Genomic DNA, 26,282 nt, shown 5'->3' with positions numbered 1-26,282 from the left:
CTGAATACAGAGCCATGGCAACCACGACCATGGAAGTAGTTTGGCTCCGACGACTGCTTGCTGACATGGGAGCTGAAGCAACAAAGGCTTCACAAATGTGTTGTGACAACAAAAGTGCGATCTACATTGCCAGTAACAGAACATTCCACGAACGCACCAAACACATCGAAATGGATTGTCACTACGTCAGAGAGGAATATCTACACGGGATAATTGATCTGCCATATGTCACTTCAGAATATCAGTTAGCAGACTTCTTTACAAAGCCTCTCGCTGCTCCCCGATTTCACTTTCTCTTAGACAAACTTTCGCTCATTGTACCGTAAGTTTGAGGGGGAGTGTTAAAATGTAAAATTGTACACATATGTATATATAATAATATTATATTATTATTATATATATATATAAATACATTTTTCATTTCTTTCTTTTCTGTATTTTTTTTCCTTTATTTTTATTTTTTGTCTTTATGTCATCTAGTTCAGTTTGAACAAGAATGACTGTTGCTAGTCAAGTCCTGTCCAGACTTGACTAGCAATAGAGTTGTTGGACTGACACATTCCAACAGCTCTTAATAGAGCTGTTGGACTGACACATTCCAACAGCTCTAAATAGAGCTGTTGGACTGTGTCCAACAGCTCTATTGAGTCCTCTTTCAGCTGTGTATATAAAGGGGTGCAGCCCCTCTTGTATTTCATTCCAATGCTTCTTAAGCAATTGGTTTTTCATATCAATAAATAATACATTTTTGTTTTTATTTTGTTTCCGGTTATACCCTTTTTAAGGGTTATGCTTTAGTGTCATTCTTGACACTTGCCCTTGTTAATCTAAGCTCGTGTTTCGAAGATCCCCATTTCATTTCATGCTCAACAATGCAATTATGGCATCGACTGGTTCAGACATATTCTCAAGTTTCTCAGGCCAGAGTATTATTTTTAAAGAAAGAGTTTCAAATGCTAAGAAAGGACTCCATGACTATTATGGAGTATTTGAACAAAATGAAGACTATTACAGATCAATTGGCCATTGTGGGATGCCCTGTTAGTGACAAAGATATGGTGCGACAAACTTTGAGTAGGCTGGGGTCGGACTATCATATGATGGTTACTTCCTTATTGTGTTTGCCAGATTTACCTACATTTGAAGATCTTCGTGTCAAGCTTTTACAGTATGAGATGACGTTGAAAGGATTTTCTGAAGATACTCATGCTCATGTTGGAGCACACAATGTTCTTGCCACAGGAGTTGCCTATGGGCGAGGACGTGGTAGGTATGATTTTCGAGACAAATGGGGTCAAGAAAGAAATGGACAAGGAAGTCGTGGAATACTACCTACACCCAATGTTCCTCCCAATGGGCAAAGGCAAAGGACAATACCTACCTGCTTTCTCTGCAACAAAAAGGGACACATAAAGGCAAATTGCTGGTTTAACCCGCAAAATAGAGGAAAGCAATTGGAGACAAGAAAGGGAACAGATACATTGAAAAATAGTGGAGAAGTCAAAGAGTTACTATTATTTGCCTTGGCTGAATTGAATATCAAACAGAATAATCAAGGTACTTGGTATGTTGATTCGGGTGCAGCCACTCATGTCACTGGTGATGCTGGTAAGCTCCTAAATCTTGTTTCTTATGTTGGTAGAAATAGTATAGTCACTGGAGATGGGTCTCACCACCATATTTCGCACATTGAAAATTTTGTAATCCCCATGTCCAACTATTCTCTTGCACTTTCAAATGTCATTCATGCTCCTAATATCAAGAAAAATATTGTTTCTGTCTCTAAACTTGTAGATGGCATTAATACTTCAGTTGAGTTTACTCCTTTTTCTGTTTGTGTTAAGGACCTTCAAACGAGAGAAACATTCACTGAAGGAAAACGTCAAGGAAATATGTACGTGTTCCAAGAGAATCCTTCCTCTCGTGTTCAACCTGTTGATTCCATCTTGAAGCTCACATCATCATCTTCAGTTTCTACTGAGAGTGTTTTTAATCTTTCTGAATGTATTGAGTCGAATCTTTGGCATGGTCGTCTGGGTCATTGTAGTAGTCGCTTTATTGATAAGCTTGTTTCAAGTAGTCTTATTCCCAAGTCAAGTCTAGACTTAAGTGTCGATAATAAAAAGTGTTCTAGTTGTCTTCAGTGTAAGAGTCATGTTCTTCCTTTTCATTCCATTAATAAAAGAGCTTCAAGACCATTTGAAATTATATGTTCTGATGTTTGGGGCCCGGCTCCAGTTCCTTCCATGTATGGCACTAGATATTATCTCATATTTGTTGACAGTTATTCTCGATATACATGGATCTTCTTTATGAAAAGTAAATCTAAAACCTTCAAGTTATTTCAGAATTTTCATTCTTTTGTTCAAAACCAATTCTCTCAGAATATTATTTGTTTCCAATGTGATGGAGGGGGTGAATTCTCTTCAAATGACTTCATAAATTTCCTCCAAACAAATGGAATAAGTAGATATGTGTCTTGCCCTCACACACCTCAACAGAATGGGATTACTCAACGGAAGCATTGTCATATTGTCAAGAGTGCAATGAGCATGATGCATGATAGTAACCTTCCAGTTACCTTCTGGGCAGAGGCTTTTCACACAACTGTCTATGTCATAAATTGATTGCCTATGAACATCTTAGAGAACAAATCACCCTATTTCTCTTTGCATGGTGTGCATCCAAATTATCACGATTTGCGTGTATTCGGGTGTATGTTATGTTCATGTTGACAGTTCAATGCGGCACAAGTTTCAGGATAAGGCCTTAAAGTGCAGATTTGTGGGGTATGCTGATGATTACAAAGGCTACAAATGCTATGATCCCGTGAGCAAGCGCATAAAAATATCCAGAAATGTTGTGTTTGATGAATCAAATTTTGGTCATAATGCTAGCACTCCTCCTGAAATTGAAGTTTATCACCCTTGGTTGAACTCAGATCTCTTTTCTAGTATTGATAATGTATGTTCTTCTTAATGTAATCAAAGAGACTAGGGAAACGTATCTACTGTTGCGCAAAGAACTCAAGAAAGTGTAACGTCTGAATCACTATTGGCCCCCGAAAGGTATAAAGGCATTGGTTACTCTCGACATGAGAAGGAGATACCTCCCAGCTTTAATCAGGAGCATAATTCTCCTTATGTTTCCACTCAATCACTTGCTCACAGAAGGTCTACCCGACCTCGGCATCCTATTGATAGGTGGGTCAGTTATGAGAACTTCACGATGGATTTTCAACTTTTCTTAACCTCTTTGGGCAAGGACAATCAACCGACAACATTTTATCAAGCAATAAATTCTAAGAGATGAATTGAAGCTATGAACAACAAAATGGCGGCTCTTCATGAGTCTGGCACTTGGGATATTGTTCCCAGACCACATAATCGGAATGTGGTTGGGTCAAAATGGGTCTATAAGATAAAGTATAAGCTAGATGGTGCTATCGAGCGATATAAGGCAAGGCTGGTTGCCAAAGGATTCACACAGAAGCAAGGACAAGACTATGATGAGACCTTTATTCTAGTTGTGAAAATGGGAACTATCCGCATCATAGTATCATTGGCTGTTGAGCACCAGTGGACTCTCAACCAATTGGATGTGAAGAATGTGTTTCTACATGGAACTCCGAAGGAAGAAGTATACATGGAGCAGCCCACTGGGTATGCAAAAGGGAACTCTAAAGAATACGTGTGCAGGTTAAAGATAGCTATATATGGTCTAAAGCAGGCATCTCGATCTTGGTTTGACAGTTTTGCTCTTGAAGTAGAAAAATATGGGTTTAGTCGGTCTCTTCTTGACCATTCTCTTTTCATATTTAAATGCAAAGATATAATTACCCTATTATTGATATATGTTGATGACATTATCATTACAGGTAACTCTAATGAACATATTGAACAGGTTAAAGAACTTTTGAATCATAAATTCAAGATGAAGGATCTTGGTAAACTGCGATACTTTCTTGGAGTAGAAGTTGACAGGACTCCTTAAGGCATGACGCTTACTCAGCATAAGTATACCATTGATGTTCTTAGCAAGGCAGGTATGACAGATTGTAAGCCCCTCAGCACACCCAATGTACTTCATCAGAAACTCAGTGGCTAAGATGGAGATTTGTACGAGGATCCTACAGGATATCGCAGGATAGTAGGAATGCTTCAATATCTTACCTTCACTCGGCCTGACATTGTCTATTCTGTCAATCAGGTATCTCAGTTCATGCATGAACCACATATTGGGCATATGAAAACCGTTAAACGCATTCTTCGATATTTGAAGGGTACTATTGGAGATGGTCTTCTGTACAGAAAGAGTATGCCTGGTCATCACATGCATGAACTCCTTACTTACACAGATGTAGATTGGGCAAGAGATCCAGATGAACGTAGGTCTGTCTCAGGATACTGCGTTTTCATTGGGCTAAATCTTGTCTCCTGGAGCAGTAGAAAACAAAAAGCCATAGCCAGGTCGAGCACAGAAGATGAATATAGATCAATGTCAGCTACTACAGCCGAAGTAACATGGATCAGACACCTGTTGACAGAAGAGAATCGATTTCTAAAAGTATTCTCTTGTGTGACAATCAAAGTGCTATCAACATGTCATTCAATCCTATCTACCACAGTCGTGCCAAACATATTGAAATTGATCAACATTTTGTAAGACAAAAGGTTGAAGAGAAGGAAATTGAACCAGAATACGTGCGGACTGCTGATCAAGTTGTTGACTTGTTTACAAAAGGACTTATCAAGGACAGATTTTGGATGTTCATGGTCCAAAACCATGTACAACTGGAGGGGGGGTGAAAAGATACTGTCATTTAGTATAAGGTCTGGAACTCAGAATCCAGACCCAATTCCTTTCATTTTAAACACATGCTCATTAATGTTTCATTAATGGCATGCTGTAATTTTATCATAACATGTAATGGGTATTTTCATACCCTAGCTATTGTATTTGTGTGTATTTAATCAGAGAATAAAAAATGAATACCCTGATTAGGGATTTTTGCTGCAGCCACGTTCTCTCTCCCCATGTTGTGTTGTTGCTTGTAGATGAAGAAAGGAACCCATGATTTCTATCAAGGCGGGTCGACCCGTTTATTAAACGGGTTAGTTTAAGCCCAACCTGAACCCGCCTAAAAGGCGGGTTGGCGGGTCGGGTTGGGAGGTCGTGTCAGGTTTTGCCACCCCTAATCTCAATATTTGTCATATTTTATGACAAAATCTTTGCAGTTTGTAGTTCTACTTTTAAAGGCAGTGACATTTTTTATTGATAAAAATATAATTTACAATCAAGCTCCTTTACCACCGGAGAAAATTATTAACACTATCACAGTTCACTATACATGGAGTTCACAAAACTATACTAGTCATCAATAACTTCACTTTTCATATTCTTTATATATTTTATATTTTTCACTCCATTGTTCTCTAAAATGCCAAAATTACTTCTGTAATATCACATAAGGGCATTTTGTGAAGCACATTCTTGTACCATTTCTATATTGAGGGATCTAACATTTCTCCATCAACGCAAGATTTCATTTTCTTGTTATTCAATTGCAATGAACATCTAGTCAGTCTTTTCCCTCAAGACATGTTTTATTTAGAACACAAGATCTTGTTGGCTTACTATGCCTGACTCAACATTGAGTAGTAATTTTAGCTAGTGTGTAAATTGCCTACCCCATCAAGGTGCAAGATTGAATTGAAATATATTCATTTCAGTGATCATATTGGATAATAGAAAGACACATCATCATGTTCTCCAGCCTAGTTGCAATCATAAGTCATCAAGAAAATCAGCTTCAAAAAGATGGTGCAAGCACACAAACCACAAGATATAAAAATAAAGGCAACTACTACATGTACATGAAGAAATGGTGCTACCTTGTTATCAAAGGCAAATGTGGTGAGCTCTCCTTCCACCACTGCAAAACATTTAATTTGAGAGTTCTCCCTTCTCTGTAACCTTCCTGCACATCCAACTCCTTGCATCCATCGGACAATCACCCCATCATAACTGCTAGATAGAATAATATTCTGGCTGCCTTCAGAGGTGACTGCCAAACCAGTGACGCTCTTCATGTGCCCAGAAAATGATACTGGCATCTTTTCTAGGTCATTGGCTGAATATATACTAATAGTGCCACCAAGGGAAACAGTGACAAGATGATTATTCTGCCACAGGCAACCAACTAGCATTCCATCCAGTCCAGAATCAGATGAAGTAAGTGTCTTCTTCACCTTACCGTTTCCATTTTCATCAATCTCCCACACTTTTGCAGTTTTATCTGCAGACACTGTTAGCACCTGAAACAGCAAGATAAGCTTTCGCAGTAAGATATGAGAGTTGGCTACTAGAGAAATAAATATATAAAACAAAGAATGAATAGGTATCTTTCTGTTGAGTCACACCAAAAGAAAAAATCATAATCAGCAAGTGCATTCTCTTTGAAGACCTAAAAATAAGAAAAAACAATGTATCAAATATTGCATTAACACTTTCCTTTAATCCACCTGTAAAATTGCAACAGGCAATTCAGTCAAAACCAGAAATCCAGCAGTAGCCGATGTGATTCGAAGCTAACAAGGAAAATGAAGGGCTTTTCACCATCTCTATTTCTCATAGTGACATAATCACTTCAACAGATTAAGTTTGCAAACTAAAGGCTATTAAGATACAGCATACAATGCAAACTACTTGTCTTAGATGTTCAAATGATATAACCCAAATATTGTTAAGATATATATATATACATATATATATACTTGTATATATATTATATACTTTAAAGTTAAGTCAACTGTGGTTGACTTAGACTAGTTGTTGGACTGCTGGTCCAACGGCTAGAAATCTAGCCATTGGACTAGGTCCAACAGCTAGTCAAACTAATGTGGACTCCCTTTTTCTCTCCTTTAATCTCTTTTCTTCCTCCATTTCTCTATAAATATGGGTGCCTTTGTAAGGTAAGAGAGTGATGGGTAGTTTTAAGCTTCTTGTGTGTTTTTGAGTGTATTGTAATGATGATTAAAATGTATTTTTCTTTGTATTTTTAATGTTCTTTATTAATGAAGTTATTCATTCACATTCTATTGTGTTTTATTTTAGTTATTATGTTTTTATCCAAATGCATTGTGTTTTTATTCTTGGAGTTCATTATAGAGTGCATTGAGGTCCATGCCATTTTGTGACATGGTATCAGAGCAAGGCATCATGGTCTTGAAAAAGATTCGTATTAATGAATAGCATGGATTCAAGGATTTTGCATTCCGGTATTTATCTTTAGCTTTTCTACCTTCATATGTATGGTAGGAGTTTTGAAAGGGTTATATTAAAAATGAATGTCTTCTTTTGAAATTAGAATATGTAGAAATTGTTAGAAGTCAAGCACCTTCGACCAGATCTTCATCCACAGCAGAAGAGAAAGGGATTTGCAAGAAGGAGAGGCGGCAATGATTGACAGGATTCTCAATGAGAGGTTGTGCCCTATATTCAATGTTATATATATGATACAAGTTGGATTGGGTCTGTCAACCCAGACCCAATAATACCAACCATGTAAATACAATACAAAAGAATCATTTTGGGTCTAGAACTAGACCTGTACACTACATTCTCAATACCCTCCTTCAAGTTGTGCATGGTTTTGCAACATGGACAACTTGTTCTTCAAGAACCAAAAATGCATATTGGTACGGCCCTTAGTGAACAAATCTGCCACTTGGTCAGCCGTAGGAACATAAGTAGGTGCAACTTCTCTATCTTCAATCTTTTGCCGAATGAAGTATTGATCAATCTCTATATGCTTTGTGCGACTATGGTGAATAGGATTAAAAGCAATTTGTAGGACACCTTGATTATCGCGCAAGAGAGTGGTGGGTAGCATAGATTCTCCAACTTCAGTCAAAAGATGTCTCAGCCATGTGGCCTTTATTGTAGGAGCCACCATAGATCGATACTCAGCTTCAATACTAGATCGTGCAAATGCACGTTGTTTCTTGTTACTCTACGCCATCAAGTTCCCATCAAGAAAAGCACAATATCCAGAAACCGACTGCCTGTCATCTGGAACTCCAGCCCAATCTGCATTTGTGTATACATCCAGTCGATGTTGCTCCCCTTTAGTCTTGGATTGATGATAAACTAGACCATCTCCAAGAGTTCCTTTTAAATATTGAAGGATTCTCTTGACAACATTCATATGCTTTGTTCGTGGGTCATGCATGAATTGTGAAACTTGATTCACTGCATACACAATGTCTGGTCTAGTGAAGGTGAGATATTGGAACATACCCACAAGACTCCGATATTTCTTGGAATCTTCATATGCTTCCCCATCCCGGGATCCGAGTTTATGATTAAGGACACTAGGGGTGGATAGAGGTTTATAATCCTTCATGCCTGCCTTATCCAACAAATCCAAAGTATATTTGTGTTGGGTTAGTGAAGTGTTTCATCCTGTCGATCCACCTCAACCCCTAAGAAATAACGCAAAACCCCCAAATCTTTCATCTTAAACTGTCGACTCAATAAGATCTTGGTAGCTTCTATGTGTTCATCAGAGTTCCCAGTAATAATAATATCATCCACATATATAAGAATTAAGGTGCGTACCTGACAATCTCGAAAAATAAAAAGCGAATGATCAAGATGAGATCGAACCCATGTCTCTGAACTTCAATAGAGAAACTATCAAACCATGAGCGGGAGGCCTGCTTTAGCCCATAGATGGCTCTTCGTAGCTTGCAAACATGCGTGTTGGGGCTATGTTTGGTATAACTAGAGGGTTGCTCCATATACACCTCTTCCTTGAGAGTGCCATGCAAAAAATACATTTTTGACATCAAGTTGACTTAGAGTCCATCCATACTGAACTGACAAGGACAGAACTAATCGAATAGTTTCCATCTTGATCACAGAACTAAATGTTTCGGCATAATCTTGCCCGTATTCTTGAGTGAACCCTTTCGCTACTAGCCTCACCTTATAGCGTTCAATGGATTCATCGAGTTTATACTTGATTTTATAGACCTATTTAGATCCTACAACATTCTTGTTCGATGGTCTAGGAACAATCTCCCAAGTCCCACACTCATGTAAAGCTTTCATTTCCTCATTCATGACCTCAACCCATTTGATTGACATAGATGCTTGTGAGAAACTGATAGGTTCATCATGCTTTTCAATCTGGGAGATGAACAGTTGTAAGTCTGTAGAGAAGTTGTCATAACTTACCCATCTTTCAATAGGATGGTGAATCCTCTCAAGCCTCCTGGGTTGCACAATAGGTCGTTGAACTTTGTCTTTGTTTCACTGCACATAGGTAATCCCTTAAAACTTTGTAACATCTGAAATGACAGGCATAGTAATATCTTGTGTGTTTGTCGACATTTCCTTTTCTGGGTGTACAACTGTACTATTTTGTTCTGCAGATAGTGTATGACATGAGGGTACGTCATGCATCACCATTTGATCAAGCACCTCAGCAACAAGCCATGGCTGATAACTTTTAGCATCCTTACAGTGTCCCTCTGTACTTCCTGAATCATCAGTATGAGTCTCGTCAAACACGACATTCCATGAAACTCTGATGCGACTGGTAGTGGAGTCATAGCAGTGATATCCTCTATATTGATCAACATATCCAACAAACCTACACCTGCATGCCTTTTTCTGAAACTTATCACGTTAAGAACTGTCAATATGAACATAGCATATGCAGCCAAACACTCGCAACTCATTATAGTCAGGATGAACCCCAAATAGTGTAAATAGCGTAAAATAAGGGGATTGATCTGCTAACAATTTCATTGGCAGTCGATTTATGACATAGACAACTGAATGAAAAACTTTCATCCACAAGTTTAAAGGAATGTGAGTGTTATGCAACATACTCAGCGCACTCTCTACAATGTGCCAGTATTTTCTTTCAGCCGCACCATTTTGTTGTGGTGTGTGTGGACAAGATATTCGACGACCTATTCCACTATCTTAGAGAAATTCAGTAAATTCCTTTGATAAGTACTCTCATCCACCGTCACAATGAAAATATTGAATTTTAGTTGAAAATTGATTACAAACTAAAGCACAGAATGAGCAAAAAAGCTTGAAAACTTTAGATTTATATTTGATAAAATAAATACAGGTGTATCTAGAGTAACTATCAATGAAAGTAATGTAATAATGATTGCCCAATAAAGAAGACTGCGGGGCATGTCTCCAGACATCAGAATAGACAATTTCAAAAAGCACAAAATCTCTTTGATTTATTGAATGAAATGGAAGAACATGACTTTTACATAATTGACAACGGAAACAAAGAAGAAAATCAGCCTCGACATTCAAACTAGACTGCGGAACAAGTCCACTAGACACAAGCTTCTCAATAAATGAATGATTACAATGACTAAGATGACGATGCCAAATCTCTGGCTTATTACATTGAGATAGACTAAAACAAACTTTGAATGACACTGGACGAACTGGTTGTGAATTTATTGATGCATCATGAACTAGAAGAGACTCCTTGAAGACATACATGTTTCCCTGTCGTTCTCCTTCAACGAGTGTCTTCTTCGTGAGAAGATCCTTGACACATACAGAAAGAGTAAATTCGACAAAAGAATTAGTATCATCGACAAGTTTAGAAACAGAAACAATGTTTTTAACAATACTAGGAGAATGGTAAACATCAGATAAAGGTAATGAGGAATTGGGGAGTAGAAGGAAAATATTTCCATCATGAGAGATAGGATGAAGAACACCATCTCCGGTTTTAATAAATCTTACCAATATCACATGTCACATGTGCAGCAGCCCGGAGTTAATGTACCAAGTCTCCTACTCAGTTTGCTTGAAGCTCAATTCTGAAAGAGCGAAAATCAAAAGATTCTTCACATTTTTCTTTTCATCTCCTTTACGGTCGTCTCCTGATTGTCCCCTAGTAGAAGGCCCAGCACCATTAAACTTGCCTTTGTTTTGCGGATTATGCCAGCAATTTGCTTTAATGTGCTCCATTTTATTACACTGAAAACATGTCGGGATGTTTATAGGGTTCCCTGGATACAAGTTAGGTGACATGTAGGGTATGGGAAAAAGCCCACGGCCTCCTTGATTACCTCTTCTATGTCCACGCCCGCCTCAAAAGCCCCCACGTCCTCGCCCTAATACTACTCATGTGACAAGTACCTCATGGTTGTTGGAATTCAGGGTCATCTTCTCGCCCCTAATGGTAACTTCATATTGTAGTAGCTTAGTCCGTAGATCTTCAAAACTGGGCAATGAAGGGAGGCATAGAAGAGAGGTGACTAACATGTGGTAGTCAGAACCCAGACCATTCAGTGCCTGTTGAACCTTTTCTTTGTTAAGAATTACGCAACCCACCATGGCTAGTTGATATGTAATACTCTTGATTTTGTTCATGTATTATGTCACTGATAAACTCTATTTCTTCAAAAGCTGAAATTCTCTCTTTAAATGCAAAATCCTAGCTTATGAAATCTGTGAATAAGTCTGCGCCAATATTTGCCACAACTCTCTGGCTGAACATTCATCTAGGATGGCCACTAATATCTCATGGGAAAGCATAGAGGTAATGTAAGCCACAACTGCCTGATCTTTTCTTCTTCATGTTACAAATTTTGAATTATGAATCAATTTGTTGGAAACCTCCCCTTTATCATCTCGCTCTTCTTGCAGGATGAATTCTAGTGGTGCATGGATCGTTCCATCAAGATATCCAGAGAGATCCAGACTCTTAATAAAAGGAAAACTTTGTCGCTTCCAGGTCAAGTAGTTATATGAGTTGTCCAAGGAAACTGGAAGGGAGAATCCATGTGAAAGGACAACAAAAGAACACTCTGACCAGCAGTTTGATTTACCAGCAATGTAAATTTGTTTTTTTTTTCTTTTTGCTACGAAAATAATATTGCAGGGAAACAAATAATCAGTAGAACACGACAAATTAATGATCTGAATTTTTTTTTTGTATGGACCGAAACTTTGATTTGGTTTTGGAGAATAAGATTTTACTTGAAAGACAAAAGAGAGATCTAAGTTTAAATGGAAACACAAATCTGATCTGATACGATCAGATTTGATTTAACGCTGCTGAAGGGAAGAATCAATATGCCATGGCCAGATCTAATTTAGTCTGGCTTGGAACGAAAACACTAGATCTGGAACGATCCGATCCAGCATCAAAGAGGAAAAAAAATAATCAAGATTTAAGAAAACAGATCTGGTTTGACTTGACCAGACTGTTTGACGTGAACAGATTCAGTTTTAAGAGATCGAAAACTTAGAGAGGAAGAAAGATGTTTAAAAATTTTAAGAGAGAGATTTTTAACCCAATATGATAAGATCAATTTTCAGGACAGAAGGAGAATAGAATCTGATCTGATAAGATCAGATCTTGGATCAAAGAAAGGAAGAAGAGAACTCAACCTAGTATTTACTTCTCAGCCTGCTCTGATACCATGTTAGAAGTCACGCACCTTCGACCAGATCTTCATCCACAGCAGAAGAGAAAGGGATTTGCAAGAAGGAGAGGCAGCAATGACTGGCACGATTCTCAATGAGAGGTTGTGCCCTATATTCAATGTAATATATATGATACAAGTTGGATCGGGTCTGTCAACCCAGACCCGATAACACCAACCATGTAAATACAATACAAAAGAATCATTTTGGGTCTAGAACCAGACCCGTACCGTACATTCTCAATAGAAATTATTGTCTTTTAATATATTTTTTAGATTATGGTTATGTATATTGAAAAAATTATATTTTGCAAAAATATGTGGTTTCTTAAAATCTTATGTGTTTCATGTTTTGCAAAATATTAATTTTTTACATTTTTTTTTTGTGTCTCTTAATGTATGTATTTACATAGATTATCTTTGGGATTTTTAATATATAGTGATGTTTCTTTGGTGATTCTAACTATGTGACCATGCATGATTTTAATTATGTAGCCTTTGTGATTATTATTGGATGGCATAAGCATGATTTGTCATCATGAACTCGAATGCATATTTTAATTTCTCTATTATGCATTATATTTTTTAGTGGGTTCTTGTGTATGCTTCTTGAGCATTTTATGAATAAAACTTATATTTTTTAAAAGACTCTTGTATGATTGTTGCTTAGCCCTTAGTAGTTTTATGTGCTTTTTGGTAGCTTAGTGACTTGATTGTTTGTGCACTTTTGTAACCCTTAGCGGTTTCTTTCTTGTGCATTGATACTTCATTGCATGTTTCTTAAAGATTTTATATTTGTTACATTGTGATAAAATTCTTTGTATGATATATATGAGTTCATGGTTGTTGATAGTTATATAGCTCTTTGTGAATCTCTATATGTTTGTCATCAATTGTCTAATAGTAGACTAATGATTTAGATCTAGCTTCTTAGAAGCTTTTCTTTAATAAAATCATATACTTTTGTCTTTTTATTGAGATTTATTGGATCTTTTGTATATGATGTGCCTTAGTGCACTTGTTTCTTGATTGGTGGATTCATGATTCCATTATCTTTTGAAAGATACTCTAACATCATAATTTCATCACATCTATGCAGATTATTTATATTGGGCATGATTCTTGTCCATTATTTGCTTGTCAAAGTTTGTAAAATTTGTCATGAGACATCTTGTGTTGGAAGTGATTGCATCAATTGACATATTGTTGTGCATATGATTGAACTATATTCATTCTAAGTCTTCATCTACCTTTATTGGATTTGATTTAAAACTTTGTTTTTTCAAATCGGTACTTTTATATATGAACTCACTTATTTGAAAAACAATTTCCGTGAGTATTTTTTGCCTTCTTTTGGCATTGTTTTTTGTCCATCATAGATTTTTCTAGGATGCGCCATTTATTTTTGGCCTTGTTGTTGGGTCAGAGTTAGCCGTTGAGGTGAGTTATGTGTGCACCTCATGTCATCTTACTAGTCTAGATTCCCAAAGGTTATGAGTGATGTGTTGTCACTTGTCTTGGGTTTGATTGGTATCTACATCCATGTTGCTTTTGTTGAACAAGAGATGCTTGTTGGGGTGAGTTGTGTGCACCTTGGTTTTCTTATCAGTATAGATTGTCGCCTTATAGTTTGGCTCTAATTGACGGTTGTTTGATCTCTAGTTCTATGAGTGTGTTATATCACTCATTTGTTTATTTGGACAATGTTATTATGAATACTTATAATTATGTTTATCTGTGATGGTTATCTATTTTGAAAATATGGTGTTTGAAAGATTGTTAAAATTGATACATTTATCCTTCTTGATGACATTAGTTTGTTTTTATTACAAGCTCTCTTACTTCGTGTCTTCTCCTATTATGTCTCTTATTTAAAAGATATTTTTGTGGTGAGTTATATGCACCCATTGGTTATTCACATTTTGTGTGTTTGTATTATACTCTTATTTTAGTAGCTGATGCACTTCAATATTGAGGTTTGTCTCTTATTTAAGTGTCATTTTACGTAGACAAGAAAGATTTGTTTGCAATGAGTTAGGTGCACCCATTGGTTATTCATACTTTTTGTGTGTTTGTATTATGCTCTTTTTCTAGTAGCTGAAACATTGAGGTTTGTCTCTTATTTAAGTGTTATTTTATATAGATGAGATGTTCACACTTTTTGTGTGTTTGTTAAGCTCATAAGTAGCATTGTCATTGATCTCTTGTTCTAGCAGCTATTACACTTGAATTTTGAGGTTTGAAGGTCAAGCGAGGTAAATTGCTTATGGTGGTCGAACTATTGTGAAGGTTTGCAAAATATCATTTCTTGATATTTGTGGGATTTTCAAATCTCTCCACAAAATTTCTAAAAAAAATTCACTCATTTACCCTTGTCTGGGAAATGGTTATTGAAAATTCTTCATGCATTTTGCATTGAATATGTTTTAATTGCATGCTTAAAGATATTTTAAATGTGTTCCATGATTAGTTATCTTGGGTGATTTACATCATGATATGCCTTGGTTGCATAGGATGCAATATTTTGAGTGTATTTATAGATATTGTTTCTATTGTTGAGATTTAAATTGTTATTAATATTTGTCATTATTACAAAATATCTCTTGTTATGATTTGTACGTGGGATTTTGAACTTCCCCATTATTTCTGTTGTACATTTAATATGGCTACTTGTTTTGAAAAACCCTGCTTTATGAATATTTTTTGTGTGGGTTAAACTCTTTTGTGAGTTATTTATTCATGGTATTGATGTTGTTTGAGAATTCATATTTCATGCATTAATGTGCTTTTCGAGATAGATGTGTGTATTGACTTTCAATAATGCATGTTTTCATGAATGTTTAAAGTGATGAATGATTTATACGTTTATCTTTGAGATATTTTATGCATGCATCTCTTCTTTTGATAATATGCAATTGTGTTCTCTTATAAATCAAGAACTATGATTTCGTAAAATTATCTATTGAGGTGAGACTCTCAATGAATATTGTGTATAAAAATTTAATGACTTTCAAAATTGATGTTGAAAAATTTTATTACTATTAAAAGATTTTGAAAATTATTAAAATGTCTTATTAAATATGTATTGTATTTTTGGCGTGTTTGGTCATTTATATATATATATATATAGAGAGAGAGAGAGAGAGACAGAGAGATGGGTGTGTACGAAATGAAATATGCGAATGAAATGTGCTAAATGGGTTTTTCTGCTCTTTTGGTGTGGGTTTTTTTTTTTGCAGTTCTGACCCCATAAATGTGTTGGGCATGGTCAATTTACGAGGAATCCACACTTGGATCATGTGTTTTGGATGAAAAAAATGATATTTGGAGCCTAAAAATTAACAAAGATTTTGGAATGGTGATTTTTTAAACGTTATAAAAACCCGCTCATGTGTCAGAATCGAACACTTAAAGAGTTGAACCCTATAAAATCAAGTACATAGATCACATTTGTACGATTAGAATTTAAAAATAAAACAAAAAAACCCTGAAAAACTCATTTAGCATGTTTCATCTAGCATATTTTATTTAGCACGTACCCATTACTCTCTCTCTCTCTCTCTATATATATATATATATATATATATATATATATAGTTATTTTTAGTTGGATTGCTCCTTTTGCACTCTTTAAAATATTGGCATTATTGATGATTCTAGAGACCTTTCGAGCATATCAAGGAAGATCTAGAAGCTCCTTCAAGAATTTGTATTATAGAAGAACATGTCGATATCTTGTGTAATGGGATTCCTTTTGTAATTGCAAACTTATAGTGAGTCAATGTAAGTTTGAGCGGGGGCGTTAACATATATCATGGTTGCCAGTCGAGGAAGCAGGAGCAGGAAGCGTGGCACTTTCAAAATTTTAGGAAGTGAGAAACGTGAGACTACTTAAAAGCGAATCAAGAATCATCTTGGAAGCGACCTAGGAAGCGAACCGGAAGCGACCTACGAAGCGAGGGGGAAGCGAAAAAATAAAAATAAAAAAAAATGAAAAAAGGGAGGAAGCGCAGGAGAAGCGCGGGGTAAGCAACGGGAAAGCACGCTTCTTAAAAAAAATGGTGCTTCCCAACGCGTTTCGGAAGCACAACATTTCGTGCTTCCACTAGGCTAGGTGCTTTCGGTAACTCTGATATATATACTTTAAAGTTAAGTCAACTTTGGTTGACTTGGACTAGTTGTTTGACTTATGGTCCAATGGTTAGTGTGGTCTCCCTTTTTCTCTCCTTTAATCTCTCTCTTCTTCCTTCTTTTCTCTATAAATATGGGTGGGTGGGTGCCTTTGTAAGGTGAGGGAGTGATGAGTAGTTTTAGGCAGAGTTACTGGAAGCACCTAGCCTAGTGGGGAAGCATGTTTCGGAAGCGTAAAACGTCGCGCTTCCAAAACGCACTGAGAAGCGCCAATTTTTTTGAAAAGCGCATTTCCCATTTATGGGAAGCACGTTTCTCTTTTATGGGAAACATGCTTCCCATTTATAGGAAACACACTTCCCATTTATGGGAAGCACGCTTCTCCTTCGCTTTCCCTGCATTTCCTCCCTTTTTTTGTATTTTTATTTTTATTTTATTTTTCGCTTCCCCCTCGCTTCCTAGGTCGCTTCCAGATTCACTTCTGGTTCGCTTTCGAGACGATTCTTGATTCGCTTTTAAGTCGTCCCATGTTTCCCGCTTCCTAAAATTTTGAAAGTGCCACGCTTCCACTTCACATATCGCTTCCCGCTTCCTCGACTAGCAACCATGGTTTTAGGCTTCTTGTGTGTTTTTTAGTGTATTGTAATGAGGATTAAAATGTATTTTTTTTGTATTTTTACTGTTCTTTATTAATGAAGTTATTTACTCACATTCTATTGTGTTTCATTTTAGTTCTTATGTTTTTGTTCAAATGAATTATGTTTTGACCCTCGGAGTCCATTATGGAGGGTATTGGGATCCGTGCCATTTTGTGACAAATATAACCTCAACCAGGTTTATCCAACTGCACAGAAAATATGAAAGAATTTTCTATCAATACCAAAGTAAAGCAGACTAAAGCACACAATGAAACTTTGGATTAACACTTCCACTCACACCTGTAATACAGACAAGTACAGCCCCATCAGAACCAGTATGGTGCTGGAGACCATTAGAATATAGGTAAACCAGATTGTATAAAACTTTCATTCAACAGATAAATGAATGTGCTTCTTCGATCAACCAAAAAACAAAAAAGTAGAAGAAAAACTCTCCATTAGTCAGGCATTTGATTATATGATTAACATTTAAATTTAATTGTGTTCCAATTAAAATGTTCATATTATCAATCTAAGAATCTGAAAAAGGAAAAAGTAGATATCATTCAATGTAGATATTTGCATCCTAAGTCCACCACTAGAAGTATAATTATTAATCAATAATGAAAATAGCATAGGAATATCATAAATACCTCTTTACTGTCAGGACTCCAACTAACAGCATAGATGCTACCATTGTGACCTTCAGCAGATAGCTCCCCAATCTTTTCTCCTGTCCTCCCATCATATAGTATACCTTTCTTATCTGAACTTACACTGATAAACTTGCTTCCATAAGGAGAAAACCTTACACAATTGACAAAGTTGGAATGTTCCCTGCACTTCAAACAATAATGTTTCCTTTACATACTACCTTTGTTCGGTAAGACACAATCAAGAACATCTTCCTCAGAACATTATATTTTATTATGGCCACAAGCCTACATTGCTACAATGCCATGAATGAGTTTTTTATCATTGACATAAAATTAAAATAATGACTACATTTCTCCTACAAGAAATTTTGAAAAAAAAAAAGAAAAAATACCAAGCACTCGATGTTAATTAATATGAACCCTAGAACATTTTTCCAGAAGTTTTGCATTGGACTCTGCAAATCAAGGACACGACTGTTGCTCCAAAATAAAGAGTATGCTTCAACAATTAATGGGGAAAGGCATCTTGTAAACAATGTAGCCAAATCACACCAATGCACAATATTTGATGGGCCAAACAAGCAATGCAAGGAAACTTGAATAAATGTTATGTTTCTGCGTTCTATCTTGAACCAAGAGGCTACCATGAATTAAAATCTTAGAAGGATGAAGACATCTAACACTCAATCCAATTGCATCGATCAAAAGATGGCAGGTTTAGTGGATACTTAAGGGAAGTTTTCCACTTTTTCACTTTTTCTGTTTTGGTTAGCTTAACTGGAGTGCAGACCAGTGAATTAATGAGGTAACAAAAATAAAGGGTTCATATACATCATGATGACCAGTTTAGAGGTTTATCCCAGGGTTACCGGAAGTACCATAGGACATGGGGAAGCATGCTTCTCCGAAGCGTATTTCGGAGGCGCGAAACGTGGCGCTTCCAAAATGCATCTTTTTTTCCTTTTTTTGTTTTTTCCTTTTTTTGTTTTTTCCTTTTTTCGCTTCCCCCTCACTTCCCGCTTCCGCTACCCGAATCGCTTCCCCAACTGGCAACTCTGGTTTATCCTTTGAAGTACAATATGTTATAAGGAAGCATTACATGAGAGTCAAAATTGATTGGCTAGTGAAGTCCTTTTTTGTATTCAAGACCCAATAGGTCAAAAGATATAGTTATGAAGGGCATTTTTGTAAACTGACTTAAATTACCTTTATAAGGGTCAATATGAGAGGGATAGGGCACGATTCCAGCCCCTATTCTCTTTCTCCCTTGTCTTTTCTCACTTCCTCTCTTTTCCTATATCTTCTTCTTCCTCCTCACTCACTCATTTCTCTTACCTTGTTTCACAGTTCGCACACACCACATATTCTTTCACACATCAAAGGAACATAATCATGTTACCATCAATCTGAAGATGGTATCAGACCAGATGAAGATATGAAGGGCAATTTTGAAGCATACATCAACCACAAAATGACAAGGGGATTCATGACCTGCCACATGGGAGCTCCAATCAGTTTTGGTTGCATTCATGCAGATAATATTTCAGAAGATTTTGGTTAGGGAGCTCCAAAATCCAAAATTCAGTTTTTAAACATTATAACAAAAAGTATTCTTAGGTATTTCCAAAAAATCTATGTAGTATAAACCTCCTTCTTTACAGCCTTCTCCAATCAGCTTCCCTGAGAGACGATCCCGCACTCATAAACCAATAGAAGAGAAAGAAACATTATACCAAAGGTCACATAATTAAGAGACAAATAAAAGATTTAGGCTTAACTTGGGAATATATCTAATTTTTTGAATAAAAAATCTCTTTAAAATATTTTCAAAATTTCTTATTCCCTTTATCTCAAGAGATATTCTATCAACAATAAAAAACATTTGACTCGCTTGAGTTATGACATCCAAATAAAATATCACAATTTAGTGTCATATGAAATGAGGCACATGAGCCAAGAAGCCAAAGAGACTTACTGGGATCAAAGATGCCAACAGAAGAGACCGTAGCTTCGGTTGGTGAAGCTCCTTTGAATAGAGGTTGAAGAGCTTCTACAATTTGAGTCAAGGACATGCTCTCAATAGTTGATTCTTGTGTAGCTTTGAATTCACTTGACTCTTGAGCAACGGAGGCTACCTTCTTCTCATAGGGTATCTTTAGTTTAGGACAATATATCTTGACATACCCCGGTTCACGACAATAATAGCAAATAATTTATTTTTTTTTTCAAACTCATTGTCTTGCTTTCCATAGCTATCATTGTTTGGTCTCTTATAATGTGATAGTTATAATGTAGTAGTTGGTAAGCATGGACATGGTTTCTCAGCCTAGACACGGCTATGACCGAATTATCATCATCTTTAAATGTCTTTTTTTTAGTCTATTTTCTTTTATACTTAGCTCTTCAATAGAGAGAACTTCTCCTTTATGAAGAAAAGCCGATTTAGTAGACTCAAACTCCGGTCTTAGACCATTGATGAATTGATAGAAATGTTTCACATCAATTTGTCTTTGACGGAGTTCTATGTCTTTGGGATAATGTCCTTGTGACTCAAGAAGAGCAAACTCATTCCAAAGGTCGAACAACTTACTAAAATATTCTCTAATACATTTTTCTCCTTGAATCATAGTGTGTACCTTGTCTTACAAGTTGCAAATGTGGGTAATATCTTTAAGACTATGTCACAGGGACTCTTCAACTAGGTGCCGCACTCACATCGCACCCGCACCCGATGCGATCAACCTGACCCTGGGTGCAGTCAATGCACCCAGGGTCATTTATGTCCAACTTTTTGCCGCATCCCCGCACCCAAGTTTTTTTAAAGTGTCGCACCCCTGCCCCTGCACCTGCACCCATGTGACATAGATTTAAGAGAATACATTTTCTTAAGATAGTCTCATGCAAATATTTATTTGCATGTTCAAATTTAGCTAGACTCAAGCACTTCTTGATATCAAGACTACTAATGACCCAAGACATAATCTTGGCATGCCCCATTCTCCATTCTTTCCATTTTTTCTCATATGTGGCCATAGCCATAAAGATTCAAATAGAGATACATGTTTAAATTACTTTGAATAGAAAGCTAATCTAGTTTGATCTAATTTCAAATCTAACAAATATGTTAATCAAATCCTCAAACTGTATGAATCCATATGTATATATGAAACTTAAACCTTTATGAATGTGCAATTAGATTTTCTAGAGAAGCGTCATTTGTTAGTAGCCTTTTCCCTTATCGGTTAACTTACTCTTTTATCATTTATATATCCATAACCTATGTTAACTGTTAAGAAAAAGAAAGTTTGCCAAGCCCCTCATGTTCTTGTCATATTTTCTGCTTTTTGCCATTTTTATAACCTTCCAGCCTTAAACACAGAGGGAGAGAGACCTAAATTAGTAAGTGTTCCTGATGTGCTCAGACTAGATTCATAACTATATCGCTCTCATGAAGGGGGCTTGGCAGTTATAATGTATTTTGAAGCAATATTATCAAGATATGAACTGTGATATGGAAACCAGCAGGGCCCATCCTCTAGGACAGAAAAGCTCTCTAGTTATGGCTTGAAAAATCTGTTTAGATTTTTGGTAGAAAAAGTGGTAGTCCTGTCCCTACAAGAACAAAGATCAATTATATTAAAACATTTACCTAGACGGTGCAGTTAATTTAAACCTGTGTTGGCCATTTTAGGAATAATAGTTTAAATGTTATCTTCAATACCCTGATATATTCCCCTTGGATGTTATTAGTTAATTCTCTTACTAGTTTTAAACAGACTACACATCAGATAAAGGGCAGGTATACATCTCCCTCACTAGAGCACATAATTCCTTACAATTTGGAGAAAATATTATTTACATCATGTGCATTGCTTTTGGAAAATGTCATTCAAGCATGAAGATACTAGGAACACTTATTTATACCATGATTTTATATTCCATTGCAAGTTAAACGTTATAGTAATGTTTCAAGCCAGAGTGCACTCCTAAAGTTTGAGAATGGTCATTATTTACTTAAAAGCTAACACATCATATACTGAATAGCTATTAGAATTTCATTTGCTTCGACAGGCTAACATGTCACGCTTCAGTTCCTGCATTGGATCCTCATACCTTTACCAAAAAAGAAAGACAATGTACCAAAGGATTCTTCATACAAAACAATTATGTTAAAACAGCTGAACCTTTAGCAAATTTGCACTATCCTTGACCTAATATAGTATAAATCAATCTCTTAAAACCATAAACAAGACTAACCTTTGTGACAGTTTGAACCTAAATGGTGGTCCCTCATAGAAATTCACCAAGTAATCTTCTCCACATGTAACAATACGAAAAGGTCTTGTAGGCTTGAATGCACAACTTAAGACACGTCTTGAATGACCGTCAAACTCACCAACAGTTGATCCTGAATCCCACCTACAAACAAAAACAAAAAATACAACAAAGAGAAGGAGATCACCATGACAAAGATGGATTAAACTATAAATTGTGCAAAGCACAAAATACAACCGAAACAAATTTAAATGTAAAATATCAAGGCAATCTCAATCAAACTTCACATATGGTAAATAATGCTAGAAAAAAAAAAGATATTATCTCTATCATAAACAGAATGTCAATGATAGAAAGACAAAAAAATCACCCTTTCCTTACTCTTTGAGGTATCAAAAGAAAATGGAATTAGCAACATTATGCATGCTTGCTTTGTCATTTTTTAATTGTGTGCAAATGATTCAATTATAAATAATAAAAAAACTACATGTGACGTGCACTAAATGGAATTAGCAACATTAAACTGTTTAAGAGAAAAAAGTTTGTTCGGTTCTGAGTGCCAAACGTGTAAGCCTGTTAGGTTATTAGTGGACAGGGTCACACGCATTTACTTTTTTTTCCCTTTTTTTCGACAGTACCATTGGGATTCGAACTTACAACCAACACAAGTGACGTGCACTAACTGCTCTTGCCAGATAAGCGGATCTCCCGTTGGTATCTATTTTTTTTCTATTATATTTTTTTATAACCCAAAGAAGAATAAAAAATCATCACCGACGGCAGATTGTCGGTCCCTCATATTTTGCTTGCACTCTGAGACTAGGCCATGGGTTAGATTTAGATGGTGCATTCATTTATGTGAATCCATTGGCATTCATAAACGATAGGACGAACTCGGTCTGGATTCAAGTGGGTCCGGCATCCTACTCTGTCCTTGAGGGACCTTTTACCAGACTGGCTTTTGAGAAAGCTACGATTCCGAGTCGACCAGACGTTTGCTGCATGGATTGTCAAAGTTGGGCCGCATTTAAAAAATGTGACGCCTCTTTTTCTAGTCTTTTGGCTACGATGAAACAAACATTTAGCGGCGTTTTCTTGTCAAGGAATAGGGTTCTGCGGCACTTCTTTAGTGGATTCCTCTGCGGCGGAAACTAAATGGGACCCACATGAGAACAGTTTTTCGAGAAAAATGAGAGTTAAGTGTGTAAAATGACACACCCGTCGAGGCATTTTTCCATACGCCATGTTTGTTTTGGCATTGTAAGTTCTGCAGAAACGCACGCCCATCGATGCATTTTTTGCGAAAAAACTTGAATTTTCCATGACACACAAACACCCCCTTAAACATCACAGTTAAAATTGTCATGTTGGCATCGGTGAGTCTCAGTTTTTTTTTTGTTACCTTTTCTTTCTTATTTTTAATAAGCAAGATGGGGTTAGGCCGACTCCACCCGTTACACTACATACCATTGGGTTTTGAACTTGCAACGTTCCATCACATGGTGACTTGCACTAACAGCTCCTACCAAACAAGCAGAGCCCCCGTTGGTTACCTTTTATTAATCCTTTCATACTTCTCTCAATTAAATTGAACTGGCAAGAGCTTTTAAAAATCGATGCCTATTTTTGTATGATAGATCATTCCCATCCATGAAAATGGAACAAACAGGTCTTTGAAATATAAAAAACATTATTTTTTGACAAAATATTATTATGTAATATATACAAATTGGGGTCTCAGGTTCATGGCGTTATCCCTCAACTTGCTCATCAAACAGCAAAAAAAAATAAAAAGAAAAAGACAATTCTCCCTCAATCAACACAGCTTATTTGTCTCTTCTGGTTCATTTTTTATGTTTGTAAATGTAGCTATGAGAAACTCAAAGTTAACCAAGCAATGGGTCAAGTCAAGCTAGATGATGGGTTCAGGGCTAGTCAAACTCTTCCTATTTATTTCTTGTCCTAAGTAAGATTATGTTAAGACATTGCCAAAATACATATTTGCTCCTAATTAAGTGAGTCATTAGTAGCCAAAGCTGTGTTGTTGGTAGGAGCTGTCAGTGCATGTCTCCTTGTAGTGGGAAGTTGCAGGTTCAAAACCCAATGGTAGGTTGAATAACTGATGGGGTCTGCCAAACCCCACCTTGCCTTTCAAAAAAAAGAAGTGAGAGCCATTAGTCTCTTAGCCTAGTTGATCATGTCTCATTAATTTATAACCTTAGGGAGACTGGTCATGCCCTTCAACGGACAAGATGGCGTGGATGCCAATTCCTTGGGTGGTAAGTCATGGATACAAATATAGTAAGTAGCAAGTCATGGAGACGTGGATTGGTATCCCCAAAGGGTTTTGTGTAATGGAAGGGCCCTTGGCTGCTAGGCGGGTGGTTAGAGTTTCTCACAAATGTCAGCCCCTTGCATTATGAAGGGTAAGGGTATCATGCCTTTAGCTCGTGCCGAAGCAAGACGACTCCCTAAAGACAAGGTGTGTCTCAGGGGGTTTACACCGTGGTATCAACGGCTGAATGTGCGATATGCATAGCCAGCGCAGGGTCTGATTTCGCAGATGGTTTCAACATTCCTCATAAAAAAAAGACTTCTTGATGTTTAATAGAGTCTTCCTTTTATATATATATAGTTAGTTAGTTAGTTAGTTAGTTAGTGGAGATGTGCATACAATATATACATAGTTAGTTAGTTAGTTAGTGGGGATGTGCATACAATATTAATGAGTTGAAATGAGCAATATCTCATAGCTCGTGTTATTTTATGTGAATCTTTATAGATATGATCTACATGGTCTATTTGGTTGGGATCAAATTTTTTGTTTCATGGGAATCCAGTTTATGCAAGTGTTTTTTTTTGGTGATTCAAAAATCAATGGTCACAAATGCTCAATTTTTTCATAGCTTAAAAAAAGTTTCTTTTGTTGAAAAAATGTGATCGATATAAAACTCGGTTGTTAGAAAAAGAACACCGTGGATTATCATGGGTTGTAGATTTTGGACCTTCTTATAGTTGGACGGTCCCTCTTCCTATATATAGAGCACCTACTCCCATCTAGTAAAAGGTTTGGGTTTTCCAAATCTTGTAGTTTTTTTTTTTGTTGATAAGACCTTATAAATGTGATCTATATGCATTTTTAAACAGAAAACAAGTTTTAGATCATGCGATTGTAATCATTGTATAGGTTTTTTAAGACCTTAAAAAAATCAACGGCCTAAAATGTAGCAAAGTTTCATGATTTAAAAAATCTTATTTTATGTCCAAAAACATGATCCGGACATGATTCTTATCAAATAACTATGTTGAACACGGAGTCCGATTGAGAAGATACTACATCTATGATTTTACTATGTGTGTAGGTAATCCCGAAGCAGCTTAGCATTACTTTATATATATATATATATATAGGAAGATGGATCCGTGCTAAACCGCATGCTAAATGGGTTTTTGGGCTTCTTCGGTGCTTTTTATGCAGTTTTAGCTCTATAAATGTGTTGGGCATGGTGGATTTACTAAGGATCCACACCTGGAATAATGTTTGGAGCCTAAAAATTTTACAAAGATTTTGGACCGTTGTTTTTTTGAACCTTATAAAAACCCACCCATATATTGGAATCAAATGCTTCAAGAGCTGATCCCTATAAATCAAGTACATAGATCACATTACGGTCAGAATTTAAAAGTAAAATGAAAAAAAGGACAAAAAAACCCATTTAGCATGTGGTTTAGCAACAAATGAGTTTAGCACAAACTCATTAATATATATATATATATAACCTTGGTTCCATTCGCAGGTAGATCATAGATCAACCACCAATGGGGTAAAATTCTGAGGTCAAGACTTTCGCCCTCGCGCCTATGCTGGGCTTTGGCTTAAGTAATTCTTGTTTGATTAAATTTCACAATTTATCCCCTACTGTTTGGTGCACTGAAATCTATTGTCAAACAACCGAGGCATAGAAAGTAAGGTCGTAGCTCTAGATCATAGGGTTTTATTGTTGTTGTAACTTGCAATTAATGGGAAAAAATCACAATCACATTAGAAACGGTTGAAGGCATACATGTATACATTATGTTTACACTTTAAAGTG

General features: G+C 36.4%; 1 protein-coding gene across 1 annotated transcript in view; it reads right to left on the bottom strand.

The window, feature by feature from the left end:
• LOC149829670 (actin-interacting protein 1-2-like) overlaps positions 1–9,749 on the bottom strand; it is a 33,529-nt gene extending 23,780 nt beyond the window's left edge. The window contains exons 1-3 of the mRNA XM_090015233.1: positions 9,662–9,749; positions 9,475–9,548; positions 5,895–6,317 (exon numbers count right to left, since the gene is read on the bottom strand). Of these exons, the coding sequence (XP_089871359.1) occupies positions 5,895–6,317; positions 9,475–9,548; positions 9,662–9,749 (585 nt within the window). The remainder of the gene's footprint in view (positions 1–5,894; positions 6,318–9,474; positions 9,549–9,661) is intronic.
• Between the last annotated feature and the right edge of the window lie 16,533 nt (positions 9,750–26,282).

This window comes from Nuphar pumila, chromosome 8 (genome assembly GCF_984573655.1).
Source record: "Nuphar pumila chromosome 8, dmNupPumi1.hap1.1, whole genome shotgun sequence".
NCBI classification, from domain to species: Eukaryota; Viridiplantae; Streptophyta; class Magnoliopsida; order Nymphaeales; family Nymphaeaceae; genus Nuphar; species Nuphar pumila.
The sequence above is the reverse complement of the archived record's forward strand: the minus strand, read 5'-3'. Positions and strand labels throughout refer to the sequence as shown.